At 47.7% G+C, this 25022-nt stretch overlaps 1 protein-coding gene across 6 annotated transcripts in view; it reads right to left on the reverse strand.

The window, feature by feature from the left end:
• Window positions 1-25022, reverse strand: part of FGGY (FGGY carbohydrate kinase domain containing) — a 251413-nt gene that overhangs the window by 147482 nt on the left and 78909 nt on the right. For all 6 annotated transcript variants that reach the window (XM_040360822.1, XM_040360823.1, XM_040360825.1 and 3 more), the window contains one exon: window positions 19733-19848. In XM_040360822.1, coding sequence (XP_040216756.1) covers window positions 19733-19848 — 116 coding nt within the window. The remainder of the gene's footprint in view (window positions 1-19732; window positions 19849-25022) is intronic.

Consider the following 25022-nt stretch of genomic DNA (forward strand, 5'->3'; position numbering starts at 1 on the left):
TATTTAGCAATGGTTGTCATATTTTCAGCATTTTTGTTGGGACCTCCCCAGCGCCCATTCCACTGATTCCTGAGCTGTTTCCTTTTCACAAATTAATAACATGTTCTCTGCTTTCGTTGTAGATTCCTACCGCAACTTCTGACTCCACGGCAACTCCGACCCTGAAGAGAATCCTCAGTATTTAACCCCAAACTTGATGACAGCCTGCAGGCCCAACATTAAGGCTCCATGCAAACTTGCTTAAACGCTCCTACAGGCTCCTAAACGCTGCTAAGTAGAGGATTGTTAAGAAGCAGTCAGCCGCCATGGCCTTTACAACCGATGTCTCATCAGCTGTCAGCGGGATTCCCTGCAAAACAATGCCAGCAAAAATAAGTGCCCCCCCCCCCGAACCATACCAGACCACATGCCCTCAACATGGGGGGTGCTTTGGGGTGGGGGGGAGTCTCTTCCCCCAAAGCTCCTTGTTCCCATGTTGGGACAAGGGCCTCTTCCCCACAACCCTGGCCGGTGATTGTGGGGGTCTGCGGGCAGGGGGCTTATCAGAATCTGGAAGATCCCCTTAACTAGGGGGCCCCCAGATCCAAATTGCCCCTCCCCCCCAATTTGAAAGAGTCCTTCATTATAAAAATAATTGTCCCTGGTGTAAATCCAACGTCAATCACAATGAACTCTTCTCTGCTGACCCACATAAAAATAAAAAAAAAGAGGTTCGCATTTGATGCTTGCTCCTGCCGACTGACTGCTCTGCTTCATAGTTGCCACTAAATAAACTAAGGGGGCGGAGCCATTCCTTGTGACATAATTGACAAGCCATGCCGGGTCGATGGCATCACAAGGGGGGGGGGGGGGCGAAAGGCACCAAGTGACGTCACTGGGTGGCCCGTCCCCTTGGTTTATTTAGTGGCAGCTACGAAACTGAGCTGTCAGTCGGCAGGAGCCAGCGCCGGATTCGGACCGGTTTTTATATGTTAAATGGGACTTCCAAATTCCGAAATGCCCCTCTGCCCGCAGACCCCCACAATCACCAGCCAGGGTTGTGGGGAAGAGGCCCTTGTCCCCATCAACATGGGGACAAGGTGCTTTGGGGGGTAGCCCCCCCCAACCATGTTGAGGGCATGTGGCCTTGTCTGGTTCAGGAGGGGGTGGCATTAGCTTGTTTCCCCTTTTTCCTGGCCTGTCCAGTTTTAGTAAATCCCCCACTACTGTGTATTACTCAGTAAACCCTCAGTTCCCTTGTTAACTCCTCCCATGTTATCGCCTCCCATGTTATCGCCTCCTCCAATGTTACCTCCTCCAATGTTACCTCCTCCAATGTTACCTCCTCCAATGTTACCCCCTCCCATGTTACCCCCTCCCATGTTACTCCCTCCCATGTTACTCCCTCCCATGTTACCTCCTCCCATGTTACCACCTCCCATGTTACCTCTTCCCATGCTCTCCTCCAGGACTTCTCCAGAGCCTCTCCCATGCTCTGGAACTCCCTACCCCAGTATGTCTGGTCAGCTCCTACCCTATCCTTGAAAACTCACTTATTCAGGGAAAGCCTGCCCCACCTCCACCTGAGAACTGTACCCGAGTCCCCTCCATCAGATCACCCCCTGCAACTATAACCTTTTGTACCACCTGCCACTCCCTTTAGATTGTAAGCTCTATGAGCAAGGCCCTCCCATTCCTTCTGTATTGAACTGTATTGTAATTGTACTGTCCTCCGTTATATTGTAAACAGTTGGCGCCAGTGGCGGCTGGAGGTTAGCTTTAGGGGTTGGGGCTGCAAACAAGATAGCGACATCCCCCCCCCCCCCCCCCCCGCTGTTTGCTGGTCGGTCCTGCACCTACCCCATGGGTGGCAGGTAGCAGGCAGTGTGGTCCTTCTCTCCTTCTCCTAGGTGTCCAATAGGATCGCCTGTCCTTTCAGCCAATCGGGTGACCAGTGTCACAACCGGCTTCCTGATCGGCCGGGAAGAGGATCAATGTTACAACAGCGAATGTCCCTTCGCTGTTGTAACACACCTCGGTGGGATCGGAGGACACTCTCTGCGACCCAAGCCCACCCTATATTGAAGCCTATTACAGCCTCTGGCTCTAATCGGTGCTTCAAAAAAACAGCCCCTCAGCCATAGGTGTGCGCAGTCTATTGCATTAGGGTGTGCACCCCAAAGATCAAACATATTTGCATGTGTTTATACAGTATACTGATGGTGTCAACAGAGCCATGGACGGTGTCAGTAGGGCAGTGGATGGTGTCAGCAGAGCGGTGGACAGTGTCAGTAGTTTTTATTTTAGGAGCCCCATTTGGGAGCTTTGGTGAAATATCAGGGGTCTATTTCTGTGCGTTACTGCACGTTTAACGCAGTATGTTTCTGTGCATTACTGCATGTTTAACGCAGTATATTCCAGTGCGTTACTGCACGTTTAACGCAGCATATTTCAGTGCATTACTGCATGTTTAACGCAGTATATTTCTGTGCATTAGTGCATGTTTAACGTTGTATATTTCAGTGTGTTACGTGCCATTTAATGCTGTATTTTTCTGTGCGTAGTGCACGTTTGACACAGTGGGCCAGATTCAGATCTTTAAATCCGCTCGATCTACGTGTTTTACGATCCGCCCGTGCAATTTAGCGAGGCTAGTGCAGTATTCACAAAGCACTTACCTCGAAAATTGCACCGTCGGATCGTAACTCCCCCGGCGGAATGCAAATTCCGCGGCTAGGGGGAGTGTACAATTTAAATCAGGCGCGTTCCCGCGCCGATTTAACTGCGCATGCGCCGCCGGCGAAATTTTCCAGTGCGCATGCTCCAAATGACGTCGCTAGGATTGTTTGCGGCGGCTACGTCAATTGCGGCCATCCGTATTCCCGATCGACTTACGCAAACGACGTAAAAATTTGAATCTCGGCGCGGGAACGACGGCCATACTTAACATTAGCTACCCCTCATATAGCAGGGGTAGCTATCCGCCGGAAAAAGCCGAACGCAAACAACGTTAAAAAAAAAGCGACGGGCGGGCGTACGGACTTGAATCGGCGGTTCTCCTCATTTGCATATCCGACGCGTAAAAAAAAGCGACGACACCTAGCGGCCAGCGTGAGATTGCAGCCTAAGATTCGACTGGTGTAAGTCACTTACACCAGTCGGATCTAAGGCCCCATACACACGATAGAATCCATCCGCTGAAAAATCCCAGCGAATGGGTTTCAGCGGATAGATCCTATGGTGTGTACACGCCAGCGGATCTTTTTCCGCGGATATTTATCCCCTGGGATGGATTTCCAGCAGATAAATATTTGATGACATGCTATCAAATCTATCCGCTGGAATCCATCCCAACGGATGGATCCGCTGGTCTGTACAGACTCACCGGATCCATCCGTCCGAAGGGATCCCCCGCATGCGTCGTAATGATTCGACGCATGCGTGGAATTCCTTATATGACAACGTCGCGCACGTCGCCGCGTCATAATCGCGGCGACGGCGCGACACGTCATCGCCAGAGGATTTCGGCGCGGATTTCGATTCGATGGTGAGTACACTCCATCGCATGGAAATCCGCGCAAATCCTCGAGAGGATTTATCCGCGGATACGGTCCGCTGGACCGTATCCGCGGATAAATCCTCTCGTGTGTATGGGGCCTAAGGGAGATCTATGAGGAATCTGATTCTATGAATCAGCCTAAGGGAGATCTATGAGGAATCTGATTCTATGAATCAGCCTCATAGATCCGACCGGCTGGACTTCGTATCTCTTTGATGAATCTGCCCCAGTATATTTTGGTGCAATCTGCACCACACAGGGTGATTAGGGTGTGCCTAGGCACACCTGGCACACCCTTTGCGCACGCCTATGCCCTCAGCATTGGAATACTGGTGTCCTGAAAGGGACCGGATGGGGGTGGGGGTTCAGCGATGGACGGGGGGTGGTGCTCCGACGCCCCTAATGAACTTGGCACAATATAAATTCTGTATAATAATATTAATAATGAACCAGTATAAGATACAAAGTAACAAATATTCCCTCTCTGAGCAGACAGCCAACACACAAGTAGCAGACAGTCGATGATGGATAACCTATGGCGTAACCATCAAAGTGTTCCAATAGCCAATCATCAGCTTCGCCCAAGGGTGAAGACTCGTACGCTTTGCACACGAGAGTCGCAGAACAGCGACAAAGTTCAGTTGGAGTTGAGCGGTTCGCTCCCTGACCTCACATGGACTAGTCCCTACTCGATCAAACTCCATCCAGCCGCCTAATGGACGCAAAAAGTCTCCCAGAGAAAGTTCTGCCTGAATCTGTTCTTCTTTTATCATCACTTAAAACCCATTCCACACAAAGTGCTTTTTTTTTTTATGGTGTCACTGACCCCCCTCCCTCTAACTTTCATGTGGTTTCCCCAGTAACACGATATTTACTAGACGCAACAATCGCCCGTCAGACAACAATGCGAGTCTTGGTTGAACTTTCTGTACGTAAACATAGTATGTGAACTCGCGGTAATGTTTAACAGCAACGTAAAAGAAAAAAAAGAAAAGGGGGGAAAAAAATAAAAAGAAAAGGAAAAAAAGAAAAAAGGCCCGGCGGGGGGTTATTACAGCGCTGCAACAGATTTATAAAACCGCATTTTATCCTCCATGCAGAACTCATAGGGTTTATGAGCGATATAATAATATTTGGCATGCCCGGCTGCAAATAAAAAAAAAAAAAAAGAGTTTGCCAAAAAAGACAAAAGGCTGAAGTTGTGTTCCCACTAACCTGTCTGCCAAAAAGACAGAGGTCCATTGTGTGAAAGGCAATAAAAGTTTGGAGTTCACGCAGCACCGCGGCCTGGCCATGTGGCTCCGGGATTTTCATGTGGAAAAAAAAAATGGACAGAAATATAATTTTTTTCTACGATCCATCTTGCCGTTGCTTTTTTTTTTTTAAAGGGGACCCTTAAAGTGTACACAAGCCCCAGATCAAATATGTCATCTATTGCAGCTTACCGGTCCTTCATAGGCGTGTGCACAGGGTGTGCCAGGTGTGCCTGGGCACACCCTAATCACCCTGTGCTGCGCAGATTTCCCCCTGCTGATTGGCTGCAGGGGAAGGGGAGTGGGGGAATCTCTGTCCCAAAAGCGAGGCAACAGGGGGTCTGTTTAGACCCCTGATATTTCACCAAAGCCCCCCAATGGGGTTCCTAAAATAAAAAATAAAAAATAATGTAATAAATAAATACTTGTAAAAAAGTAATAATAAAAATATAAATAAATATAAACTGCTAACACCAACCTCTGCCCTACTGACACCAACCTCTGCACTTTCCATTATCCTACTGCTGTATATATATAAATAAATAAATTATATATATATATATATATATATATATATATATATATATATATATATATATTAATTAAAGGGCCCAGAGGGCCCCCGGATGGTAACATCCCCCTTTTTTTCTTTTTTTTCATAACACTTTTTTCAATTTTTATATACAGTAATATATATATATATATATATATATATATATATATATATATATATATATATATATATTTATAATGTGTATATATATATATATATATATATATATATATATATATATATATATATTTTTTTTTTAAAGGGCCCAGAGGTCCCCAGGGCCCCGGATGGTAACATCCCCCATTTTTTTTTATAATTTTTTTTTCTTTTCATTACAAGGCCCAGAGGTCCCCAGGGCCCCAGATGGCTACCCCCCCTTTTTTGGCACCCAATTCGTGGCACCCCCCGCTTCTCCGCTTCTCAATTGACGCCCCCCCGCTTCTCAATTTGACGCCCCCCCGCTTCTCGGGTTCTCTGCTTCAGGGGGCCCATGCCTGAAGCTGTGTAAGGGGCCCCATAATTCCTGATGGCCGCCCTGCATACGTTTTATGATTATTGGTGACTATAAAGGATTTTATGATTTTCCTGCAGCAGACCGAAGGTGTCATCTCAGCCTAGGCAAGGTCACCGACTGGAGCTCCAGGGTGTCTTTTTCTACAGAAAAAAAGGTGGAGCTTTTCTGAAAAACGATACTGTTGATGTATATTGTGACATTTGCAGTATGTTGCATTCCCCAGAAGGAGGTCAGACTCACCCTTGACATGGGCTGAAGCAGAGGAAATATTAGTATTCAAAGTTGCAATCTGATCACTGGGGGAGATGAGATTGAGGAAATGCTCCCTCCTGCCTGCAGCAGACTGATGACATCATCTCAGCCTAGGTAAAGTCACTGGACTGGAGATCAAGAAAGGTTGTTAATCATAAAAGGTGGAGCTTATCATCCAGGTTTTTACTGTTGCTGTATGTTGCGTAGGGTGACCACATTTCCAAACTACCATTCAGGGACACCCCCCCTTCCCAAAAATCAGCTTGTGCTGTAACGAATCACAGCACAGTGATTGGACACAAGAGGCGGGATTTATGATTTCTCCAATCACAAACAGGGGGCGGGGATTGTGCTCCTCCAGGCATTCCCGGTCAGGGCAAGTACGGTCAGTGAGTAAAGCGGTGATGTGGCGGCCTTTTTTTGGGGGCATCAGATTGGCCTGGGGGGAGGGGGGGGCTTAGGGCTTTGTCGGTTTCATTCCGGGACACTGTATTGTCCTGGAATGAATGTGCCTGGGACAGACCCGCGGGACTGTCCAGGGCAATCCGGGACACGTGGTCACCCTAATGTTGCGACATATCAGGAAAGTATTCATGAGGCCTTGTCATGGCAAGGAAAGGTCCATTTTAAGGGAAGAAGGGGGACTTTACCTCCAGGTTCAGGAGAGGACCTCGCACAGGCCGCCGGGTCTGAGCAGCAGACGGGAGAACACAGGCGACGCCGCGACGCACGGAGCGCGTATCACATTGTGTAATGCTCACAGGTGAAGACTTGTCTGTGGTTTGATTCACACGCCAAGATATATTCTCTCTGGAGGTTTCCAGAGGTGAAATCATTGGGGGGGGGGGGGTTCTGATCGGGAGATCTCTCCGCTGGAACCTATGCAAAACCTACAGTACATATACAGCCGTGGCCAAAAGTTCTGAGAATGACACAAATATTCATTTTCACAAAGTATGCTGCTTCAGCATTTTTAGATCTTTTTGTCAGATGTTACTCTGGGGTACTGACGTATAATTACAAGCATTTCTTAACCACTTGCCGACCGCTGCACGACTATATACATCGTCAGAATGGCATGGCTGGGCATATGGACGTACCTGTATGTCCCCTTTAAGAAGCGGCATTGTGGGCGGGCACCGCAATCTCTGTGAGTGTGACCGCGGGTCCCGCGGACTCGATGTCCGCCGGGAGTCCCGCGATCGTCTCGCGGAGAGGAAGAACGGGGAAATTGTCAGGTCACCTGTAGCCAGGTGACAAGTGCACCCCGTTGGGGTCAGGGATGCACCACAGGGCGGTGAACCCTATAGCCGACTGCTGCTATCGGAGAGGAAGCGTGAACCCAAGATCGCCCCCAGGGCGCAGAGTCTAAGACCCAGCTTTGTGTTCACCAGAGCCTCTAGTGGTGAGGATGGCCTTCGCCGCAGCTGGATCCAGGTCGCGACCCCTGGGATCCCCTAGAGAGAGAGGGGAAGCAGCAAGCAGGACAGACGGTAGTGATGGGTAAGCCGAGGTCAGGGCAACAGGTAGACTAGGGTAACCGAGGGACAGGCAAAAGGTCAAGGGCACAGGCAAACACGAGAAGTCAGGGACGAGCCAAAAACAATACACAGGAAGGTAATTCGTAGCACACTGCAGACAGGAACTAAAGCAAACAACACTGTTGAACAGCACTGCAGGCCTGTAGTGCAACAGTTAATATAGACTTCCTGGGATGGCCTGGGTGGGGCCATACAGGAAGGAGAGGAAATAAGAAGGTAACCAGAACAGAGTCAGGCCTCTAATGGACAGATGGAAACAGGTAAGCTGCCAGACTATTGCATATCCATGACAGAAATGCTGGTGTAAACAAGGCATTTCCCCCATTCTTCCTAGTGACAGGACACTGATCACAGCTCCCTGTGATCAGGAGCAGTGATCAGTGTCGCAACACACGTAGCCCATCCCCCCTACAGTTAGAACACATTCCTAGGACACACTTAACCCCATCAGCGCCCCCCTACTGGTTAATCCCTTCACTGCCAGTCACATTTACCAGTGCAGTCTCATCAGTGCTAGGGTGACCACATTTCCAAACTGCCATTCAGGGACACACCCCCTCTCTCACCTTCCCCAAAAAAAGATGAGGGGGGGCGGGGGAAATGTAGTCTCGGGGGTTGATAGGGAATTTGGCAGCGGGTTATTTGTCAGGTGAATGTGCCACTTGCCACCAGATGCAGTGTCGTTTGCCACCGATAGCCTGCCACCAGATGCAGTGCTGCTGTCACTCCCTCTGCATGAGCCACGTGTGTAGAAGGAAAGGAGTGGCATCACTATCTGGAGAGTGAAGATCCCACCAGTCCCTGCTGCTTGCCGCTTGGTGCCGGAGAAGGAGGAGGCGCTGAGGTGGGTAGGGACCAGGGACGGACTGACCATTGGGACTTTCGGGCACCGCCCGAGGGCTCCATGCCATTGGGGCCCCATCAGGGTTGCCAGGCTCAATAAAACCAGGGACAGTATGTAAAAATCCGTGTTTTTTTACATCTGTCCCTGATATGTCTGAAACTGACATGCTTTTGATGTGAAAATTCTAAGATTTTAGCTGCCCTGCCTCTGCACTGCCTCCTGGCGTGGTGGCCATCTGTAAGCCTGGGGGCCCCATAATCTTCTGTTGCCTGGGGGCCCCATGAGTTGTCAGTCCACCCCTGGTAGGGACAGCAGTGACACCGGACTTGTCACTGGTTGCAAGATGTCAGGCAGCGCCGGCCCTAGCAACCAGTTCCGGAAATGTAGTTGTTAGTTAGTAGGGGGTGGCTGTGTCCTCTATTTCATTCTGGGACATTGTATTGTCCCTGAATGAAGGTGCCCGGGACCAGAGACAGACATGTCAATTGTGGGACAGTCCTGGGCAATCCAGGACACGTGGGCACCCTAATCAGTGCCCATTAGTGCAGCCCCACCAATGCTAATCAGTGCAGCCTCATCAGCTGAAGAATACTTATTTGTAAAAAATTTATAACAGAAACTAAGAAAAATGTTTTTCTAATAATTATCAGTCTTTTTTAATTTGTTTAGCAAAAAATAAAAAACCCCAGTGGTGATTAAATCCCACAAAAGAAAGCTCTATCTGTCTAAAAAAAAAATGATAAAAATGTCATTTGGGTACAGTGTAGCATGACCGTGCAATTGTCATTTAAAGTGTGACAGCGCTGAAGGCTGAATATTGGCCTGGGCAGGAAGGGGGTGAAAGTGCCCGGCAGTGGTGGTTCGTCCATAGAGGGCGCTGGAGCGCTGCCCCCTCTGGCTCTCACCGCCACTGAGTCTAATAACATAGATTCATGCATTGCACAAATCTATGTTATTATCGCCGCTGCCGCTGTTCTATTCAGGTGGCCGGATATGAGCGCCGACCATCTGAATAACGGCAGCTGGTTGGCTGTACGGAAGTGCCATAGGCTTTCCGAGTACAGCCCTCGGGTCCCCGGAAGCTTATCCTCGGAACGCACGGGGGGGGGGGGGGGGGGGGGCGTTCCTTGGATAAGACTGACAGGCGTCTCAGCCAATCAGGTTGGCCGGTTCTGGCTACCGGTAACCTGATTGGCTGAAGCGTCATCGAGGGCGGGAGAAGACATCGAGAGTCGAGGACGTGGATGGCTGACTCCAGTAAAGGCAAGTGCCGGGCAAGGGGGGAGGGGCATTTCACAGGGCACAGCGGCGACGAAGGGCACAGTGACATCAATGGGCACTGTGGCGACAATAGGCACAATGGGGACAATTGGCACAGCGGCATGAATAGGCACAGTGGCGACAATTAAAGGGCACAGTGACATCAATGGGCACAGTGGCGACAATAGGCACAGTGGGGACAATTGGCACAGCGGCATGAATGGGCACAGTGGCGACAATTAAAGGGCACAGTGACATCAATGGGCACAGTGGCAACAATGGGCACAGTGGCGACAATTAAAGGGCACAGTGACATCAATGGGCACAGTGGCAACAATGGGCACAGTGGCGACAATTGATGGCACAGTGGCTGTGTTTGATGGCATGGCATAGTGACTGCATTTGATGGCATGGCACAGTGGTAAATAATTGATGGCACAGTGGCTGCGTTTGATGGCATGGCACGGTGGTGACAATTGATGGCACAGTGGCTGTGTTTGATGGCATGGCACAGTGGTGACAATTGATGGCACAGGGGTTGCGTTTGATGGCATGGCACAGTGGTGACAATTGATGGCACAGGGGCTGCGTTTGATGGCATGGCACAGTGGTGACAATTGATGGCACAGTGGCTGCATTTGATGGGCACAGTGAGGCTGCGATTTTTTATTCCGTTTGCGCCCCCCAAAAATTTCGAGCACCAGCCGCCACTGGTGCCCGGTATTGAAGTGGTTAACCTGTGTGTGAATTTTTTTTTAAAATTGCCCCAACAGCAAGTGGTTAACAAGATTTTGTTTGAGATAAGAAAAGTGTCCCGAAAGATTAGTCATCCACACGGCAGATCATTTTACAAAGCCAATGGTGGGATCTTCTTGCTGGAGATTATGTTTCCAGTGCGGACAATGGCAGAGCATTGGGGATATCTGTTCTATAAGATGATCCCTCCATACATCAGACACAGACGGCTCTACAGATTACACTGTAATGGTAGAACGTCTTCATGAAATTTCCGTTGTGTACAGCCAATGTGAACCCAACGTCGTCCTACGTCGCAATTAATCAACGATAATCTGAGATATCCCCGGCAAACAGCTCAACGATTTATGGTCAGGCCACCACATGCTGTACAGGAAGATCACATATCTTTTTTGGGACGGAACTGCAAGCTTAAAGAGGCACTGACACTGCAATAGAGAAGGTCTAGTAAATATAGGGCCAGATTCACAAAGAGTTACACCGGCGTATCAGTAGATACACCAACGTAACTCGCAATCTAAGCCCGTCGCATGTTTAAGTGTATGCTCAAACTGAAATACACTTAAACCTACCTGCGCAGTCGTATCTTAGGGTGCAATATTTCCGCTAGCCGCTAGGTGGCGCTTACATTGAGTTTGGCGTAAAATATGCAAATGAGTAGATACGCCGATTCACAAACGTACGCTTGCCCGTCGCAGTAAAGATACGCTGTTTCCGTAAGAGCTATGCCGGTGTAAAGATAAAGCTGCCCCCTAGGTGGCGTATCCTATATTAAGTATGGCCGTCGTTCCTGCGTCAAAATTTTACGTTGTTTGCGTAATTTGTCCGTGAATGGGGCTGGACGCCATTTACGTCCACGTCAAAACCAATGATGTCCTTGCGACGTCATTTAGAGCAATGCACGCCAGGATTGTTTAGGGACGGCGCATGCGCAGTTCGTTCGGCATGGGGACGCGCTTCATTTAAATGAAACACGCCCCCTACCCACCGAATTAGAATTCCGCCGGGTGTTTTACGCTACGCCGCCGCAACATTACAGGCAAGTGCTTTGTGAATAAAGCACTTGCCTGAAAAACTTGCGGCGGTGTAACGTTAATCAAATACGTTATGCCCGCCCAAAAGTACGCCCATCTACGTGAATCTGGCCCATATACACTATATTGCCAAAAGTATTGCCTTTACACGCACAACGACTTTAATGGCATCCCAGTCTTAGTCTGTAGGGTTCAATATTGAATTGGCCCCGCCCTTTGCAGCTATAACAGCTTCAACTCTTCTGGGAAGGCCGCATGGGCGTCCGCTCCATAGGGCAAGGGGGGGGGGCAATTGACCCCCCCTGGAAAATCGAGAAGGTGTTGAAGAGTTTTGCGGCCGCCTCCCCCTCCAGTGTGAAGCCGCCTCCCCCTCCAGTATTTGTGTGTACACAGGGGGAAGGAACCCGCTGCCTGTGGTGCGCTGATGGCTCATGTGAGGTACTGAATGGGATGGGGGGGAGGGGGGTCCGTCTGTGCTTAAGGGGGGGTTTGTGCTGAATGGGGGGGTCCACCTGTGCTTCAGGGGGAGGTATGTGCTGAAGGGGGATCTGTACTGAAGGGGGTATGTGCTGACCTTACTTGACCTAAACACTAACCCTGGCACTGACCTACAGTACATCAAACCTTGATCTAGGAATTGTTTCTTTATTTTTTATTTTATTATTTATTTATGTATTTATTTATTTTTTACACACACTTATTTTTCTCTCTGCAAGGAGAGCAAAAAAGATACAATGTATCTTTCCTCTCCATTCACAGAGAGAGAAACACAGGGGTGGGCTTCCCAGTGACTGATCACTGCTGTAGCCAATCAGAGGCTACAACAGCAATCAGGTGACTCGGAATCAGGAGTTCCAGGTCCCGATCCTTGGTAAGGGTGCTTTGTGCTCAGATACGCATATATGTAACTTTTCTATTAATTAGTATTTTTCATAGTGCAACTGTATCTGACAGTTACATTATTAAAAATATGGCACTGCAGATACACACTGCAGCCTAAAGGTGGCAGTGTTCATTTGCAAGCTGAAGTCTTTTTGTCAGTGGAGTCTTCAGCCTGCATGCAATCATTAAATCAGTGCTGACATAGCAACCACATGATTGGCAATCACTCTGGCTGCTTACCAGTGGGATTGAGGACCACTGACCATGCAAGTTGTCAACTGCGTGTTTTTGACCTGTTGCCATCTGCGTAACACATATGTGCATTCCCAGCACAGAGACCGAGCCGTCAGAGACAGCTCACAGCCCGGACTAACAATAGTAGCTGGCAGGATGGGCTTCCGATCATGAGACCATTGTGACAGCCAATCACAGTGGTCACATGATCATTTATCCTCTCCGCCCCTCCTTATCCTCAGTACGGTACAGGGGCACATTAATGTATAGGTTGTGAGCAGTGGTGTTTTTTTTGGGGGGGGCGGGAAACAACCACCGGTTGGTAGGTCAGTGGCACCCCCCCACTCCGGCACTTACCCCATCGGTTGCGAAAAAGGGGGCTCCTACAGTTGGCAGGCAGGGGCTGGGTTGCGGGCTCCTATGGGCGGGTTTGGGGGCTCCCACGGGCGGCGGCTTGCGGGCTTGTAGGGGTGGTGGGTTGTGGGCTCCTATGCGTGGCGGCTTGCCAGCTCCTATGGGCAGGTTGCGGGCTCTTATGGTGTTTTTTTGGGGGGGCGGGAAACAACCACCGGTTGGTCGGTCAGCAGCACCCCCCCTACTCCGGCACTTACCCCATCGGTTGTGAAAAAGCGGGGCTCCTACAGGTGGTGGGCAGGGGCTGGGTTGCGGGCTACTATGGGCGGGTTGTGGGCTCTTATGGGTGGCGGGATGCAGGCTCCTATGGGCTGGTTGCGTGCTCCTACGGGTGGCAGGTTGCAGGCTCCTACAGGCGGTGGGTTGCAGGCTCCTACGGGCAGGTTGCGGGCTCCTATGTGCGGCGGGTTGTGGACTCCTACGGGCGGCGGTATGCGGGCTCCTACGGGCGGCGGGTTGGGGGCTCCTACGGGCGGCGGGTTGGGGGCTCCTACGGGTGGCGGGTTGGGGGCTCCTACGGGTGGCGGGTTGGGGGCTCCTACGGGCGGCGGGTCGGGGGCTCCTACGGGCGGCGGGTTGGGGGCTCCTACGGGTGGCGGGTTGCGGGCTCCTATGGGCGGCGGGTTGCGGGCTCCTACGGGCAGGTTGCGGGCAACTACGGGCAGGTTGCGGGCTCCTACGGGCGGCGGGTTGCGGGCCCTATTGGGCGGCAGGCAGCCGCTCCTATATCCTCTCTGCATCACAGTGGCTTCCGTCGTGCTGGTCCTCCCTCCACGGGTTGTGGACTCCTACGGGCGGCGGTATGCGGGCTCCTACGGGCGGCGGGTTGGGGGCTCCTACGGGCGGCGGGTTGGGGGCTCCTACGGGTGGCGGGTCGGGGGCTCCTACGGGCGGCGGGTTGGGGGCTCCTACGGGTGGCGGGTTGGGGGCTCCTACGGGTGGCGGGTTGCGGGCTCCTACGGGCAGGTTGCAGGCAACTGCGGGCAGGTTGCGGGCAACTACGGGCAGGTTGCGGGCTCCTACGGGCGGCAGGCAGCCGCTCCTATGTCCTCTCTGCATTACGGTGGCTTCCGTCGTGCTGGTCCTCCCTCCGCAGGTTGTGGACTCCTACGGGCGGCGGTATGCGGGCTCCTACGGGCGGCGGGTTGGGGGCTCCTACGGGCGGCGAGTCGGGGGCTCCTACGGGCGGCGGGTCGGGGGCTCCTACGGGCGGCGGGTCGGGGGCTCCTACGGGCGGCGGGTTGGGGGCTCCTACGGGTGGCGGGTTGCGGGGTCTTATGGGCGGCAGGCAGCCGCTCCTATGTCCTCTCTGCATCACGGTGGCTTCCGTCGTGCTGGTCCTCCCTCCGCAGGTTGTGGACTCCTACGGGCGGCGGTATGCGGGCTCCTACGGGCGGCGGTATGCGGGCTCCTACGGGCGGCGGGTTGGGGGCTCCTACGGGCGGCGGGTCGGGGGCTCCTACGGGCGGCGGGTCGGGGGCTCCTACGGGCGGCGGGTCGGGGGCTCCTACGGGCGGCGGGTTGGGGGCTCCTACGGGTGGCGGGTTGCGGGGTCTTATGGGCGGCAGGCAGCCGCTCCTATGTCCTCTCTGCATCACGGTGGCTTCCGTCGTGCTGGTCCTCCCTCCTCCTCCTCCTAGGCGTCCAATAGGATCAGGTGACTGGTTTTAAAACCCACTTCCTGATTGGCTGGAAGGAGAATCAGTGTTACAACAGCGATTCGCTGTTGTAACACACCTAGGTGGGCTTGAAGCACACTCTCTGCGACCCAAGCCCACCCAATATCAAAGCCTATTAGAGCCTCTGGCTCTAATCTGTGCTTCAAAAAAAAAAACACACCCCTCCTCATTGGAATCCATGCGCCGATGTTCTGAAAGGGGCTGGACACATGGATAGGGGAGGCGGCGATGGACATGGGGGGCGTCGCCTGTGCGCCCTCAATGGATGAGCCTCCCCTGGTTGTGAGCGGGAAAGGAGTTAAGTGACCCTGTCCAGTTAGTAAACTAATATTGCTAGTATAGTCCTGTCTGGACCAGGAATGGTAATTAACCACAAGTTCACTTAAAAATATATTTTAATATTAAGAAAAATAATAAACATTAGAGGCACCAAATCCATCTGAAAAAAAAAAAAAAGGCGGCAAAAAAACATCATAAATTGTCCTAATTGACACTTCATAAATAATTAACTTCAAGCGAGTCCCACCCCAGAGACCGGCAGCTATTTAGACTAGCGGCGGGCGCTCGGGTTTCTGTGATGATGTTCAGCCACCGTTTGCCGTTCCTCGCTCCATATTATAAAAACACGACAACCAATCAGTGTAAACACAAGCCCCGTACGCCGCAGAATGGGCCGATTGTGGCCAAAACGCAACAATTATCCCTTTCAAGATTATATGAAGCATTTACCAAAGAAGCTTTTTTCATGTAGAAGTAAAAAATAAAAATATCGAGATCGACCCAAGGGGGAAAAAAAAACATTGTACCAAAACATAGATTTGGTGGCTGCATTTGTTTTATTTTCTAAGATAAGAACATTTTCAGTGAATACAGAAAATCCCTGGTGCCAGAAATTTAAAGCACTTGTCAGTCACTCGCTGTGAGCTGAAGACAGCGTAAAAATTTGTTTCTTCCTTCTGTAAACATTGGCCCAGATTCTCAAAGGAGATACAGCGGCGTATCTCCAGATACGCCGTCGTATCTCTGAGTCTGAGCGGTTGTATCTATGCGCCTGATTCTTAGAATCAGTTACGTATAGATTTGTATTAGATCCGACCGGCATAAGTCTCTTACGCCGTCGGATCTTAACTGCATATTTACGCTGGCGGCTAGGGGCGTGTACGCCCATTTACACCTAGAAATATGTAAATCAGCTAGATACGCAAATTCACAAACGAAAGCCCGGCCGACGCAGTACAGATATACCGTTTACGTTAGGCTTTTCTCGGCGTAAAGTTACCCCTGCTATATGAGGCGTACATGCGGCGTACCAATGTTAAGTATGGACGTCGTTCCCGCGTCGAATTTTGAAATTTTTATGTCGTTTGCGTAAGTCGTTCGCGAATAGGGCTGGGCGTCATTTACGTTCACGTCGAAAGCATAGACGATTTGCCGCGTAATTTCGAGCATGCGCACTGGGATTCTTTCACGAACGGCGCATGCGTCGTTCGTGAAAAACGTCAAATACGCGGGGTCACATGTAATTTAAATAAAAAACGCCCACATCATTCACATTTGAATTAGGCGGGCTTACGCCGGCCTATTTACGCTACGCCACCACAACTTACGGAGCAAGTGCTTTGGGAATACTGCACTTGCCCGTCTAAGTTGCGGAGACAAAACGTAAATAGGATAAGTTACGCCCGCTCAACGATACGCCGCGGTACGTGAATCTGGCCCATTGTATCCAGATTATGAGCTTTATTATATTACTGATAGTTTTTATTCATTTAAATAAATAAAGTTTTTGTTTTTAAAGTGGTTGTAAACCCTTACACACCACTTTTACCTACAGGTAAGCCTATAATAAGGTTTACCTGCAGGTACTAGAAATATCTCCTAAACCTGCACCATTTAGGAAATACGTCCCATATACGCTTACGCCGACGTCATCGGCGCATGCGCACCGAAGAAAGGGAGTGATGTCGCGCAAGTCCGGCCAGTCACAGAGCCGGAGTCCACGCCCCCAGAGGGAAGAGGGGTGAAGATGGACGTGGCCAACAGCGGGGACATTGCGGGCTTCGTTTGCAGGTAAGTGCAACATAATAATAATAATAATATTTTAGCAGCCTTTGTTATATATTTTTGACAACCTATTTATTATTATTATTAACAATAATAATAATAATAATAATAATAATAATAATGTTTTTTAGCAACCTTTTATTGTTATTATTTGATTTTTTTTTTTAACAATCTTTCATCACTATATGTTTTTGCAATCTTTTATTCTTATCATGGGTTTGTTTTATTTATTTATTTTATTTTATTTAGCAACCAATTATTATTTTCGGTGAATCTTGTTTTTAGCAAACTTTTAGAAGGTAAGTGCAACATATGCGATGCATGCTAGCCCATTATGCTTTTACTTTGCAGGGGGGAAAAGATGAAGTAAAACCCATCAGGGTTTACGTCCTCTTTAAGTCCATATGAATTCTTTTACTATTATAATATAATATTATTGCAATTATGATTTCATAGCACATTTTCATCTTTGCATTAAGTACCATTTTAAAGTAATTTGAATTATCATTGTTTTATGTAATTTCTGCCTATAAAATACAAACGTGATATCATGAATTTACAGTCCAGGTTATTTTAGCAACCTTTTTATTATTATTATTTTTATTATAATTTTAACAACCATTTATTTTTAATATTATGGTTTTTATTTTTATTTTTTTTACCAATCTAATATTATTTTTTGTCAACCTTTTATTATTATTTTTTTTAGCAACCTTTTAGAATAATAATAATAATAATAATAATAATAATAATAATAATAATAATAATAATAATATTTTATCAGCCTTTGTTATATATTTTTGACAACCTGCTATTATTATTATTCTAAAAGTTTGCTAAAACAATAATAATAAAAGATTGAACAGAATAATAATATTAGAATGGTAAAAAAATGTATTAATAAAACAAACCCATGATGATAAAACTAAAAGGTTGCAAAAACATATAGTGATAAAAGTTTGTTAAAAATAAATACAAATAATAATAATAATAATATGAATAATAATAAAAGGTTGCTAAAAACATTATTGTTAATAATAATAATATTAATAATAATAATAATAATAATAATAATAATAGTAATAATATTTTAGCAGCCTTTGTTATACTGTATATATTTGACAACCTATTATTATTATTATTATTATTATTATTATTATTAATAACAACAACAACAATGTTTTTTAGCAACCTTTTATTATTATTATTATTATTATTATTATTTGTATTTTTTTTAACAACCTTTTATCACTATAACCTTTTATTTTTTTTTATCATGGTTTTGTTTTATTAATTAATTTGTTTAGCAACCTATTATTATTTTCTGTTAATCTTTTATTAGTTTTTTTAGCAAACTTTTAGAATAATAATCATATTATTTTAGAAGCCTACATTGTTATTTCTTGTTGGCAACCTTTTAATTTTAATAATAATAATAATAATAATAATAATAATGTTTTTAGCAACCTTTTATTACTATATCATTTTAGAATCTTTTAATTTTTTTATTAGTTTTATTTTTAGCAACCTCTTATTGTTCCCGGTCAACCTTTTATTATTATTATTATTTTAGCAATACTAAAATACTACTACTACTACTAGTTTAGCAACCTTTATTGTTATATGTTTTTGACAACTTGTTATTATTATTATTATTATTATTATTAATAATGTTTTTAGCATCTTTTTTTTTTACCAACCATTATTTCTTTTTAGTGATGAGTTTTAATTAACGAGTTCTGCTTTCAGATTCACTGATTGTAGTGATTTTTTTATACAGACTTGTGTATTCTATACATGTCTAATATGAAACCATACAATATATTCTGTTATCAAGTCTTCTACGTGATCACAAATTGGCACCTAATTTTACCACAAAAAAAATGGGAAAATTGATTGACTCGAGGATAAGCCTAGGGTGAGAAATGCAGCAGTTACTCTAAGTGGAAAAGAGGGTCAACAATGCCCATCTGCAGCCTCACTGTGCCCATCAGCAGCCTCACTGTGTCCATTTGCAGCCTCACTGTGCCCATTCTGCAGCCTCACTGTGCCCATCTGCAGCCTCACTGTGCCCATCAGCAGCCTCACTGTGTCCATTTGCAGCCTCACTGTGCCCATTCTGCAGCCTCACTGTGCCCATTCTGCAGCCTCACTGTGCCCATTTGCAGCTTCACTGTGCCCATCTGCAGCCTCACTGTGCCCACCTGTCTCATCAGTGCCCATCTGCAGCTTCGCGTACCTTTGATCTCCCGCTGTGTCATGCAACTGCAGTGGACGGTGTTCTGCCAAAAGTCCCAACTTTTCAAATTCTCCAACCGGGTGAACTGCGCATGCGCGAGCACGTCCACGAGAACGTCTTTCTGCTGCACGTCGTCAACCCATCAAATACACCAACTCCACTAGCCGCCGCACACCCCCCTTCGCGGCCTTCGTTTAACGCACGATAATCCCCTATCACACACCAAGAAAGACATGCTTATGGACGCGCTCGCGCATAAGCAAGGTACCCGGCAACGGCCGCCGACGACAGTTAAGACAGCATGAAACAGCGGGAGACTCGAGTATAAGCCGAAGAGGGGCTTTTTCAGCATGAAAAATGTGCTGGAAAACTCGGCTTATACTCGAGTATATACGGTATGTAGTGCGAGGGTCGGCCTCATCGCAAACCAATTAAACGTATTTAGGTATAAAATTTTGGTAAATCTAAAGGAAAATTGTACAAGAACGTTGTATAATGTATGGCCATCCGAAGCATTGTCTCACTAGTTCAGGAAGGGAGTAATTCAAGGGATTTCTAGTTAAAAAGAAAAGGAAAAAAAATCCTACAGAAAGAAAACTAAAGCAGCCACCGCACCCACTTGTAGACTCTATCAGAGCCCCCGTGACAGGAGCCCTCCCTATTGTGCTATCTTACCGATTTTGGCATAGTTTTGTTCCAGAAGATCTTCCAATCCAATCTCCATCCAGAAACTGTCATCCCAGCCCCCATCCGGGGTGTAAGTCCATTTACAGACCAGGGTGCACAAAGACCTGCCGGGAGAAAAGGTATATATTTCACTTATGTTCATATACTACATACCTTCTACCAGTGCCGATCCTGACCTCCCTGGGGCCCTAAGCAAAATGTCGGAAATTACATCTTACATTAAAGTGAGAAGCAGGGGCTGCTGACTTCTTACCTCTTCTCCCATGCAGCCAGCGGGTGAGGGGCCCAAAATGACTTCTCGTCAGGCGGGGCCTTTAGTAATTTGGGGGGCCCTCCGCAGCTTTGTGGGGCACTAAGCGGCTTGTATAGTGAGCCTATAGGGCGGATCGGCCCTGACTTCTACTATGCATGTAAAATACCTTGGAAGAGGAATGAGGCGGGCCATTGCCGGACCCTTGTATGGGTAGGTCTCTTGACTGGTAGCATTCTAAGGCCCCGTACACACGGCCGAGGAACTCGACGTGCCAAGCACGTCGAGTTCTGGGATGAAGCCGCCGAGGAGCTCGGCGGGCCGCCTTCTCCCATAGAACAACGAGAAAATAGAGAACATGTTCTCTATTTTCTCGTCGAGCTCCTCGGCGGCTCCATCGAGCCAAAACTGTACAGACGACAGAGTTTCTCGGCAGAATCCGGGTTTTGACCGAGTTTCTCGGTGAATTCTGCCGAGAAACTCTGTCGTGTGTACGAGGCCTCAGGCACTATGGCTATAGGCACTAGTGTTGAGCAGAATACGCCATATTCGATTTCGCGATATATCACAAATATATAGCCGAATATTCGAGAAATATTCGCTAAATTCGAATATTCGTGATATTTTATCGAAATGAAATTTTTGCGAAATTTCGCTATTGCGAATGCGAAAATAATTGCGAAATTTCAACAACAGCGGAAGGAGCACTCTGATTGGCTCAGAATATTCGTGATATTTTGCACTCTGATTGGCTCAGAATATTCGTGATATTGTATCGAAATTTCGCAAAATGCAAATGCGATATTGATGGCGAAATTTCGACAACAGCGGAAGGAGCACTCTGATTGGCTCAGAATATTCGTGATATTTTGCACTCTGATTGGCTCAGAATATTCGTGATATTGTATCGAAATTTCGCAAAATGCGAATGCGATATTGATGGCGAAATTTCGACAACAGCGGAAGGAGCACTCTGATTGGCTCAGAATATTCGTGATATTGTATCGAAATTTCGCAAAATGCGAATGCGATATTGATGGCGGAATTTCGACAACTGCTGGCTCTGATGCAAAAGAAGGGCGGAGAAAATAATCGCGCAATATTCCTATTGCCGAATAATCGCAATGCGAATTTTCGGCAATATAAAATGATGGCTTCAGCTACTCGGCCCAAGCTCTCTAATCATACCAGCAATGCTTTTAGACGTCGATGGAGATCTCTAGGATGTGATCTGTTCTAAAAATAAAATTGAATCGAATATTCGGAATAGCGAATATTGACCGCGAAATTCGAAATATATCGCGAATACTCGAATATGCCATATTCGAGCCGAATATTCGCAATACGAATATTCGTGAGCAACACTAATAGGCACTTGGAGCGGGGCCTTTTAGAGAAGAGAGTGTAAAACACTTTACAGTCCAGAATTTATAGGTCATAAAATGTATTTTTAAAAACCCAACATGTTTCGGGCGTTCAAGGGGCCTCTTCATCAGTGTTACAGAAAACCAACACATTTTGGGGTTTGAAGGAGCTCCTCATTAGGGTTACGAAATCCCAACACGTCTCAAGTGTTTGAGGGGTTTCTTCATCAGAGTTACAAAAACTCAACACGTTTCAAATATTCAAGTGGAATTTTTCATCAGGGGGTACAAAAAAAACCAACATGCTCCACCACCCGGCATCACAGAGAGGAAGAGCAACCCGAGCGCCTGTGGGTTGCGGGAAGGACAGAGCCTGCTGGGAGCAACTATGACTTGTGGGAGCCATAAAGACATGGATGAGCGAGTTTGGGGTGGAGGAACTAGACTGGTCCGCACAAAGTCCTGACCTCAACCCGATAGAACACCTTTGTGATGAATTAGAGCGGAGACTGTGAGCCAGGCCTTCTCGTCCAACATCAGTGCCTGACCTCACAAATGCTCTTCTGGAAGAATGGTCAAACATTCCCATAGACACTCCTAAACATTGTGGACGGCCTTCCCAGGAGAGGTGAAGCTGTTATAGCTGCAAAAGGGCGGAGCCAACTCAATATTGAACCCTACAGACTAAGACTGGGATGCCATTAAAGGCAGGCGTCCCAATACTTTTGGTAATGTTAGGTAGATTCAGGTACAATAGTGTAAAGTTACGGCGGCGTAGCTTAGTGTGTTTAGGCTACGCCGCCGTAAATTAGCTAGGCTAGTAGTGATTCTCAATCTACTTACCTGCTAATATACGGCGGCGTAGCCTAAAACGAGCGGACGTAAGGGCGCCTAATTCAAATGGGTTGGAGGGGGGCGTGTTGTATGGTAATAAGGCTTGACCTCACGTTTTTTGACGTTTTTTGCTACTGCGCATGCGCCGGGCGCCTACATTTCCCAGTGCGCATTGCGGCTAAGTAGGCCGTACGGGCCTATTGATTTCGACGTGGACGTAAATGACGTAACTCCCGATTCGCGGGCGACTTACGCAAACGACGTAAAAAATTCGAACCTTGCGGCGGGGAACGGCGGCCAAACTTTAACATTGTTATTCCACCTCATAGGTGGAATAACTTTAGGCCGCCTAAGGCCTTACGGAAACTACGTAATTCGACTGCGGCGGCCGGGCGTACTTTCGTGAATCGGCGTACAAGCTCATTTACATAATCTACGCCGGCCACAATGGAAGCGCCACCTAGCGGCCATCCAAAAAATTGCAATCTAAGATAGGACAGCGCAAGCCGGCCTATCTTAGATATGTTTAAGCGTATCTCTGTTTGAGCATACGCTTAAACATACGGCGCGGTAGATTCGGAGTTAGGTCGGCTTATCTACTGATAAGCCGGCCTAACTCTTTCTGAATCTACCTAATAGTGTGTATATATGAATGTGAGATAGGGACCTTAGGGCCAGATCCACGAAGCCCGGGCGCAACTTAACTTTTCGGATTTAAGTTACACCGCCGCAATTTTTCCAAGTTAGTGCCCGATCCACAAAGCACTTACCTGGAAATTTGCGGCGGTGTATCCTAAATCCGGCCGGCGCAAGGCGGGCCAATTCAAATGGGGCGAGTCCCATTTAAATTAGGCGCGCTCCCGTGCCGGACCTACCGCGCATGCTCCGTTTCCTAACTCCCGCCGTGCTTTGAGCGCCGTGACGTCATTTTTTTGAACGGCGACGCGCGTAGCGTACTTCCGTATTCCCGGACAGCTTACGCAAACGACGTTAAATTTTGAATTTCGACGCGCGAACGACGGCCATACTTTAGACAGCAATACACTTGCTGACTAAAGTTAAGGCACCAAAAAAAAAGTGTAACTTTGCGACGGGAAACTTGACTAGCGGCGACGTAGCGAACGCGAAAAACCGTCGTGGATCCGCCGTAACTCCTAATTTGCATACCCGACGCTGGTTTACGACGCAAACTCCCCCCAGCGGCGGCCGCGGTACTGCATCCTAAGATCCGACAGTGTAAAACAATTACACCTGTCGGATCTTCTGGCTATCTATGCGTAACTGATTCTATGAATCAGTCGCATAGATAGAAACAGAGATACGACGTCGTATCAGGAGAAACGCCGTCGTATCTCATTTGTGAATCTGGCCCATAGTGTGTATATATGAATGTGAGATAGGGACCTTAGATTGTAAGCTCCTTTGGTGGCAGAGACTGATGTGAATGCACAGTATGCAAAGCCCTGCCTACATTGATGGCACTATACACATGCCTGTAATAATAATTGATATATTAAATATATAAAAAATAAAAGAAACCTCACATACAGCCCTGCATTCTCCTTGTATACAGTACATGTGTGATATGACTTTTGCCGGCGGTGTTCACCAGACTGAACATAACGGGAGCGGCAGACGGACAGACGGCGCGGCACGTTCACATCATACATTTTTCATGACTGCAGGCTGACATAGTAAGAAGCGGAGGAATAAAAGCCGCAGATAAAAGGTACTAATGGTGTGTCTCTTTTTATTTTTTTTGTTAGAATTCAGGCGGAGGCAGCTGCACCCTTCCCCCGCCCCCCGCCGCGGCCGCACAAATATATCGCCGTGTGATTAAATTCTAGTAATAAAAGCTATGCATTATTTAACACACAGACTATTTACTGTGTACACCGGGAAGGCTCAGCCATAGACATCAGACCGCGCTCACCGCCATACCGAAGATTTTTCCCGGTGGCAGTAATGATTGTCTCCAACGAGGACTTGGCATGCCGCGCCGGGGTCCTGGGTTCCCTTCCCACCAGGGATATGTTCTTCCTTGTTTTTCCTCTGGGCGATGTGGTATTTTATTGGCGCAGTGTGCAGCCGATTTTGGCAGCGAGGACTTTTTACAGAGAAAAATAAAAAAGCATAAACCTGAAATTAAATGTGAAGTACTTGTGCCCTTCTATGGACCTCACAACCAACCAAAACGAATATAAAATAAATGCCAGAGAATATTATACAAAAAAATACACACAAAAAGGGTCTGGTATGGACTTTGAGGGGGACCCCTTCACCATTTTTTTTTTAAATTGGCCCAGGGTTCCCCTTAATACCCATACCAGACCTGAAGGGCATGGTATGGAATTTGGGGGGACCCCAACGCATTTTTTTAAATTTGGTTCGATTTACCCTTAATATTCATACCAGACCCAAAGGGCCTGGTAATGGACTGGGGGGGGGATGTAAATCCATGCCGTTTTTTTCACTGCCTGTACCCCCCTGATGGCAGCCCTGCACTAGGACAGGAAGCCACCATTCACACCTGGGCGTTCCAGAATTGAGGGCTGAATGGGGCAATTCTGCCGAGATTCCAGAAAAGCGGCAAAAACGGGAGACATGTTTGCAATGCCATTACTTCTTTATGGCACCCCAATCGCAGTGCGTTCTTTATGGCACCCCAATCGCAGAGGCCGTTGTTGTGCTATAATAATAATGTCGGTTAAAAAGGAGCAGAAGCTTTTTTGGGTGACAGCGTCGCACGTTACGGTTGCATCGCGACTACCACCATGGCAAAGTTTGGGTGCCGTTAAGAAGTAATGGAATCGCAAATGCGTCTCGCGTT

This window comes from Rana temporaria, chromosome 7 (genome assembly GCF_905171775.1).
Source record: "Rana temporaria chromosome 7, aRanTem1.1, whole genome shotgun sequence".
Taxonomy (NCBI): Eukaryota; Metazoa; Chordata; class Amphibia; order Anura; family Ranidae; genus Rana; species Rana temporaria.